Source organism: Poecile atricapillus, chromosome 3, assembly GCF_030490865.1.
Source record: "Poecile atricapillus isolate bPoeAtr1 chromosome 3, bPoeAtr1.hap1, whole genome shotgun sequence".
Taxonomy (NCBI): domain Eukaryota; kingdom Metazoa; phylum Chordata; class Aves; order Passeriformes; family Paridae; genus Poecile; species Poecile atricapillus.
Window position 1 is genome coordinate 41,141,057 of NC_081251.1, and position 8,593 is coordinate 41,149,649.

Here is an 8,593-nt window from a genome sequence, read left to right on the forward strand (position 1 = left end):
CAACATGCAGATACAACAAAGGAGAAAGAATGTGAATGTGTAAAAAACTAATTTAGCCCACCACACCTGCACAAGTAGGAGAAATGCACAAGCAACTAAAACAGGGAGAAAAATAAGAAGGGGGAAAAAAAGAAAAGTTTTGCTTTCATCCTTGGAAACAAAAACAAGACACGTTTCTAGCTGTGTTCAAGCAGAAAGAAAAAGGAGAAAGAAGGAAAGAGATGCAATCATAGATACACACGACACTTTATTTAGAAAGTCATTGTAAATTAGTTTTCCTTATCTGGGCTCTAGAACATTAAGAATAAATAGGTATGGCACTTCAGTTATAGGACAGACTGGTAATGTGTCATTCTTCTATGGAGCTCTGGTTGCTTGGTTAAGATTTTACCTGCAGTTTCTCTTTATTTGGGCAGAGGGAGAAAGCTGAGTAATAGGCACAGATAGAAATATCTTTATGGTGAAGGGGCTTTGACAGCTGAGGCCGTCTGGTCTCAGAGACTCTTCTTCCATTTCACAGTTACCTCATCTCAACTGCAGAAATGGCAGGACTCCACAGTAAAGGTTCACTATTTTGTTTCCTCTCCTCAGGGAGAAAGGTCTGTTACAGAAAAAAGTATAGATTTTAAGTGTTTCATATATTTTTACCAAGTTGCGTATCTTAAATACTTAGGTCATTTTACTTATTGTACAGCACTGTGGTTTGTAACTCACTCTATATCTACACCATTATTCTGTGGAGATCTGAGTCCCAGCAGGACTGAAAATGCCACCACATAATAAAGCTTCCTCCAAGCTACCAAAAGAATAATTTGCCTTTCCCTGTCCAACAATTTGAAACAAAATTTCTCATGAAAATACTTATTTTTTAAAAGTGTTGCTCATTTCAATATTAGAAGATTCCTGAGACAGCAGGCACTTGATCTGAGACTGCCCTAAATATTTGGCCAAAAATAGCACAAGTATTATTGATGTAAACAGGAAGCTTGTTGTTAGCAAAGGTTTTATTGTGTCCATCTGAGTAAAAGCTCATTTTCTGTTCTGGTGACAGTCTATCCCCACACATGTCAGACAGTGCTGTCTGGGACAGTGCCAGCTGTGCCAGCTGTGGCTGAGCGCTGTTGAATGTCTGTCTGTGGCGGGGTGTCTGCGGTGTGTGACTGTGCCCAAGCCCCAGACTTGACTGCGTGCACTGCGTAGTTCAGGCTCGTGCTCTCCACCCAGCTCCAGGAGCCCAAGAGCGGATTATACAACATCCCATTCACCGTCTTGACTGAAAAGCCATCTAGGAAAGAAAGAAGCCATATAAAGCAACGGATATGCTTAAATACTGTTCATCACTGTAACATCAAGCTCTTTAGAACTGCAAGTCTGTTCTAAAACAGAAACATGCGACTTCCTCTGGGCTGGGGAGGAAGCTGGCCTTTGTCAGACACTCCCACATGCAGTGCCACTGGCATTGCTGGTGACAGCAAGTCCTGCTCCTGGCAGAGGCTGCAACAGCTCTGTGCCAAGGCCATGCACCACCAGCAGCTATAGGGCTCTGCTAAAAACCCCAGCCTCACACCTCCTCATCTGGCTGGCTGATAACATTTTCTGTCAGTGGTGACATGCTTCAGATTGACATCACACACTCCAAAATCAAAATGTGAGCACATCTTTGCAAGAATTCTTCAGATTCCCTTTCGGAATGGAAAAATGTAAGAAAAAGGCACACAAATGCCATCAAGGACTTGGTGCAAATAAAGAGCGATTTATCACTCCCGGCTGAGCAGCACTCAGTTCACTGCATGGATCTGCTGTATCCCAGCAGGATACAGGATGGAAGGCAGAAAACAAACAGCCTATCAAAATAAATCACACCACTGCACCTGCTTCTCCTTTCAAAGGAAGAACTAAAAGAACCACCAGTATGTGAACCAGTATTAGTCATATTCCTTATGGCATCACTGCAAAGTGCCAGGAAAAGACCTTGCCAAGTAAATAGCTCTACTCATACTTCACCTTCTTTGCAGTGAACCACAGCAAAGTGAAATATTTGGTGAGAGGGTTTTAAAACATCTGTTGTGAAGGAGGACAATGGGTAGAAATTTTCCCAGCTCAGTGCTTTGTCTATTTTAAAAGCAATCAGACCAGGATAATTTAATTAGAAATAATTAAAATCAGTATCACAGTGTTTCTCAAGAACTGACTAATGAATTTGTGGTAGGTTTTATCTTCACATTTTGGAAGAAATCTTTTAGTAACATATGAATAGAGAACATGGAGCAGCAAACCAAAAATAAAAACACCTCCTCCCAAAGGAAAGGCGAGACACAATGCAGTGGCAGCAGTGCAGCCCCAGAGTGTCAACACAGTTATTTCCTCAAACCTGACCTAGAGCTTATGAACCACTTCAGAGTATACATTCTGTCACCAGAACACAATGGAAAGCATTGGAATTTTTTATTTAGGCTATTAAACTGAGGGCAGCTGCAACAGTGATTTTGCACAAGTAACCACTGCATTCTTAGGATTCCATTTAATTTATTTCATGCAAAATCCAGTAAGCAGCAATGTCTTTAAACCAGGAATGATACTCTTAATATACAACTGTTAACTCAAGCAGGAAAAGCTGTGTATTGCTGCTAGCAATCACCCCACCTAACTTATCCCTTTGCCATTTCTACTGGGACCATTTGGATATCTCTCTGCATTCCCACCATCTGGCCTGAAACTTACTTGATTCCAGGAGGCGCTCCAGTTCTTCAGGGGGAACAAATTTCTCCCATTCATGTGTTCCTTCTGGTACAATCCCCATTATTTTTTCTGCAACCACAATTCCCAGGACATAGGACAATTGTGTTTTATTGATTGTCGTAATGAATAAAGAACCTTCGGGCTAATTAAAATATTAAAATGTTCAATTAGAAGAGTATTTCGGTTTTTTAAATTGTAAAATTAATCACATTAAGACAAATAATTTGTTTACGTCAAAGTCTACATAATGCAAGAGTAAGAAGTAATTTCATCCCAGGATAGATATTTAAAACATTTTAATACAGGAAAGAATATTATGTTCTAACAGTATGTCTCAGGAATCTTCAAAGAATCAAAATAATCAGGACTTAGGTGGCCTAAAAACTATCTCCTAGCCCAAAGAACACCTAAAAAATCACTTAAAATACTTCCTGCCCAGGACATGGATAAATAAAAGGTATTAAAGCATATACAATATCTATTGTTAAAAAAAAACCCAATAACAACAACAACAACCCACAAAAAAACCCCAACAAAACAATGAAGCAAAAAATCAAAATAAAACCACAAACCACTTTTTTAATTGAAACCAAAGTAAAATGTGAAATGCTTCCTTAATTTTTGAGACTGCTGATTGCCATGCCATGCTTGTTTTAATAATTACATGAGCAAAGAAACAAAGCCAGAAACAAATTCTAAGTCCTTAAAGGACTATTAGAAATAAGGGATAATTTCTTTGTCCCTAGTAGGCTAAAAATTAGTGGTGCATTCCATTGAAATAATTTATATTCTTCTGATGACCAGAAAAAGATTAAAGAAAAGCTTCCACTTCTATGCTGAGCTACCACCCTTCTTTGCAAATGAACTAGTATCAAGATGAGTAACAACCTGATTATCTCCAAAGCTTAACTAGAAACCTTTAAAAGCAATCCAGGATCTTATCTGATGTGTTGCTAGTACTGGAATAAAATCTTGTGTCAGAAACATCATTACCGAGTTCCCACGCAGTCTGAGCCACAGCTACCCATCAACAGCAGCACTGCCACGTTTTCTCTCACCTGAGTGAAATCAGATGCACCCAGATTTCTTAAGGTCATGATGCAATGCAAACTTGCAATGCTAGTTAATGCCTTAACACTTTTCTGAGGCTGAATTGGGGAAATAAATTTACCCTAACTGTGGTTACTGAATTTGGGAAGATGTATTTGCATCATGGAGAAGAATGGAAGGCACCTCTAGAACATGCTTCTGACATAGTGGAGAAATGTGTGCATTATAATGTGAATGTGTTTTCACATTCCTTTTAAAAAGCCACAATATTAAAAGAGCATAAATATTCCCAATAATGAAAGCAAAAACTCTCTTACCTTTAACACCTGAGAGCAACACCTGATAAACGTTTCAAGGTCAGCCACATGCTCCACTACTTCAGAAGCTACAATTACATCAAAGGTTTCCATAGACTCTTCCACAATCTCCTCCAGTGAACTGGACTTGTACTGTATTCTCTTGGCCAGGACTGGATCAAATGACTTGTGCCGATCTGCTGTTCTAATGTTGTCCTCCACAGGATCAATTCCAGTAACTGAAGCTCCCAGTCTACCTAAAGGCTAATAAAAAAGAGTGTAATTTATTCTCTGCATGAAAACAATTTACTTAAAGGTTTCTGAAATTTTGCAATGTACAGACAAGATGCAGAAAGCATCAATGCAAGACAAACAACAGTAAATGATGAGCTCTGATCCACCAGTTTTATTTTAAATGTTTATTAAAGCAAAAACACCCTTAGACTTGGGAAAGGTGGTGTTAATTTTCTTAGAAAACTATATACTGGACTATACACACATCTAAATTGTCTTCTAGAATAATTTGTTTTCAATCCATTTTGTTACACCAAATAAAGATTTCTTCCACTACCTACACTCTGACAGAGAAAAACAAAGGAGGAAAATCAATACAGTAATTAAAGGGCAGAAAACAATGCAATATTTAATTACTGTCATTACTTTCTTCAACATCCACCTGTAATGGTAAATCCTCATCTCTTTTTAATGGTTACTTAATACATGATTATCTCTGTGACTTTCTCACTGCTGAGAACTAAACACTGATGTCTACTAGGATAGCATCAGCCTTGGCTGTCACTCAGGTTTCTCCAGTGTCTTCTTACTCCAAGGTTAACACCTTAGTCATCACCTCTTCTGAAACTGAAACAGGCTGCAGAACATGACCACATGTATGATATTCCAACCTGAAATTCACCAGTTGTTCAGCCTGAGAAAGTGATGCAGCGCACCGGTTTTGTTGGAGAGACCACTCTCACAAGACTACAAGATTTTGCTCAGAAGAGGAGAAAAAACAAAGAAAGAAAACACAGGAGAGATTCAGGTCTGTTTTTAACACCTCACTTCAGGTGCTGATGAAGTTCCCAGAGTAAGTCAGCCAGATCTGTAACCCTAAATTCACAAACCATCCCTAGTCTATTGATGGGACACAGCACTGCTCAGAGCCTGAGTGGACAGTGTTCCACCGCAAACAGTAACTTATCAGTCGCAAGTTTGTGCAGTCTTCTCTGGAGGTCATGTAACATCAGCCCCTGTACCACTGCAATCACTACTGACACAAGAGGTATGATTTATTTGCTTGATGTTATTCCATGCATTTCCCATAAGATCAAAGGTGAGAATCCCCACACCCATGTAAAACACTGAAGATAAGCAATTCAAATAAATGAATGTGTAAGAACAAGTTTATAACAAAAATTACTTCTTTGGTAGTGAGAATATGGTGATTCTCCTGATTTAGAATCTCAGAATTCTAGGATTTCTCATTACCAATTCCCTCATTCTCTGTAAATCACCAGCACTATGCTATCCGAATACTCTCTGGGTTTTTTTGTAAGAGTGCACTGCACTCTACTCAGAACGAACATATCAGAGAAAAGGTCCTCCTTGGAGGATTAGAAATTAAGCAGTATAATTACTACAACAATTCAAATACCTTGCATGCCTTTTAACATGAAAACGCACAGCACACTGTTCCTTACCTCACTCAGCAGTCCTCCACCACAGCCCACGTCAAGAATCTTGATTCCAGAAAGTGGATTTCCCAGATGATAATTACTACTCATGCTCAACAGAGTATCTCTGAAAGAAAAGGGATGTGATTAAGGTCGAACCCACAAGGTGATTCAGTAGATGCAATATGTAGTTATCTTAAGTACTGGTAATTGGCTTTTTTTACAATATTTTCTGAGGTCAAGCAGAAATAGCGCGTATTAAATAAAAAAATCTGTCTTCAAAACCATACCTAATAAATGGCACTCTAATGTCATTCATAGAATGAAGGGCTGCATATTCTCCTTCTTCATCCCACCACTTATGTGCAAGGAGCTGGAATTTTTTCATTTCCTTTGAATCCACTGATGAGTGTGAAGTGCTGAAAGGTCTCTTCACAGTGAACCTAAATAATGAAAGCTGAATGTCATTAAACCAATACTTGTATTTCATGTCAGCTGAAATATGGAAAAACAAATACTGCATCATAAAATGCAAAAAGATAAAACTCATGTTCAGAGATTCCAGTTACACTTGTTTAGTAGCATACAGATACTATATACTGAATAGGTAACATATCTTCCCAAACTGATGGCTGCATGCCTGCAATTTTTCAGTTGGCAATTAGTAAAACAACAACAGGCCACATCAAACATTGAAACGTGTAAGATATATAAACGGCTCCACGCGACACTGTCATGAAGTCAAATTAAATTGTTACAGAAAAGGGTAGCCCTTATCACACAGGGTTATTTTAGATACAATACTTACATGTTGCTTTTCATTTCAGTCAGAGATACAGGCAAGGTACTACTGGATTTCAGTTGTCTTTTCCTGTTGTAATCTTGAAGGATACGTCTCATGCCCATCTGAAGAGACAGATCAACATGGTCATCTGCATAAATAAAAGACAACCAAATAGAAAACATCAGCTTTACAAGAAGTCAGAAGCAAAACACGTAGTTGTAAGAGTGCTGCTCTAGCACAATAGTAACCATTCCAATTTTTGCACATTTGCTCACTATCATACTTAGGGAGTTGGGGATTAAATAAAAAAATGTATGCTAGTTCACCACCCCTGTACTCATCAAATGGATGTACTATGCCATGTTCAGAGACTGAACAATGCAACTGAAATGTTTCAGTTAGTGTGAATTTCCCCATAATATTTACTCCGACCGTGAGCTGCGCACACACACCCACTCAGCAGCGCTGAGTTTATTATGTGTTATAATGAGACATACACAGCTGCACACTCATTTTGCACTGTGAGGAAACCTAAGCAAAAAACCCTCACGATCGGTGCACAGACAGGCCAGGGACAATATCCCGCAATTGTTCTCCACTCCTGCTTAGCCGAAGCAGGGCTCTCCCTAGCCCGGCGACACTCGCTCACATCCAGCTGCTGCCTGGTCACCAACAGCCCCCGAATCACAGCAATGTCTCACTGCACCCAGAATAAACCACCCCGCGAAGATGATCGTAGGCCGCAGCGAGCAATGGGGCGATCCAGACACCTCTGGACTGCAAAGGAGGCGGCAGGGGAACACCACCTTCCCGACGGGCCGCAGCTGGGCTGGTGCTAAGTAGGCCGGGGGTGCCGTGAGACGCGGCCGGCAGCTGCCGGACACACGCCCGGGGCCGCCGGCGGCGGAAGGTTTGCGGGGCCCGGCTGTGAGGGAGCCGGCGAGGCCAAGCCCCGTTACGGCGTTTCTGCCGCCGGCCGCGCCGGGGCCCTCCCGCCCGCCGTCCCGTGCCCACCCAGCGCCCGCTCACCGCCCGCAGCCCCCGGCAGCGCGGCCGCCGCCCGCCGGCGCCGCAGGGCGCGGCTGAGGGCCCGGGCCGCCCCGCCGCCCCACATGCCGCGGCCGCCGCCGCCGCGCTCGCCCCGCCCCGGTCCGCGGCCGCCTGTGCCGGCTGCCTCGCCGGGCGGGCGCCGGGAAGGTTCCGCCCGGTGCAGGGGCCGGTGCCAATGCCAGACCCACGGTAGCACGCGTCGCCAGGGCTTCACCTGGAGCGACTCTGCTTAAATGTGTGCCCCGTCATTGCCATGTCTTGGAACACGAAAATACCCGAAAGCAGGGGCTCGTTTGGATTACACAGCGACGAGCCCACAGCTCTCAGTCCCTTTCATTAGCAAGAAACACACCGGGCTTGGAGGGCACGGCACAAAGTACGAGAGTACTCGCTTCGGGGCAGGCTCAGGAGGGAAGCGATCCCAGCAGCCGGCACTGCGGCCTGGAGCAGAACCTCTGGGGTCCGCATGAGCCTGTGCCTGGGGCGGGCTCCTCATGAGAACCATCGGAGCTGGCATGCTGCCGCCTCTCTCACAGGCTGCCCTGCCATGGCTTGCAGATGAAGTCCAGGCTGTGGCCCAGGAAGGAGAAGGCTGCCTTCCCTGCTCCCTCGCAGGCACTGCTGCCCAGGGCCCCGAGCTGAATGAGGTTCAGGTGAACGGCCCTGGCAGTTCAGGGCTGACACACACAAATGGAAAATAATTAAGCCAGTTTTTTAACGACACTTTATTGAGCTGCAGGTCCAACAAAATGCCCAGTGAAAGTCAAAGCTGTCTGGAAGGCAGCAGGGCAGAGCAAGGCACAGGAAGCTGTGAAAAGCAGAGCTGGCAGCGCTCCCGTGCCCGCCAGGCAGGTGATGATCACAGGCTGGGTTCCCTGCCTGCCTGTGCAGATGCTGGCATCTGCAGGCAGGAGGCACGGCCTGCACAAAGCCAAGGGCAGGAGCATCCTCCAGGCTGCACGAAATTTGCAGTAGTATAACCAGTCTTGGCTTCACTTCCC

General features: G+C 43.5%; 1 protein-coding gene across 6 annotated transcripts; it reads right to left on the reverse strand.

The window, feature by feature from the left end:
• Window positions 1-222: 222 nt before the first annotated feature.
• On the reverse strand, window positions 223-7,692 carry COQ3 (coenzyme Q3, methyltransferase). Of its 6 annotated transcripts, none has more exons than XM_058836165.1 (7): window positions 7,572-7,692; window positions 6,567-6,690; window positions 6,049-6,201; window positions 5,786-5,885; window positions 4,107-4,349; window positions 2,722-2,881; window positions 223-1,285 (listed from the first exon to the last, which is right to left on the reverse strand). In XM_058836165.1, exons 1-7 carry the CDS (start codon window positions 7,654-7,656, stop codon window positions 1,068-1,070), a joined length of 1,083 nt encoding a protein of 360 aa, XP_058692148.1. In that variant the 5' UTR covers window positions 7,657-7,692; the 3' UTR covers window positions 223-1,067. The 6 variants fall into 6 exon arrangements, with proteins under 6 accessions (XP_058692148.1, XP_058692149.1, XP_058692152.1 ...); XM_058836166.1 differs by having other exon boundaries at window positions 6,567-6,664; window positions 7,572-7,679; XM_058836169.1 differs by lacking the exon at window positions 7,572-7,692 and adding an exon at window positions 7,313-7,565 and having other exon boundaries at window positions 6,567-6,664.
• Between the last annotated feature and the right edge of the window lie 901 nt (window positions 7,693-8,593).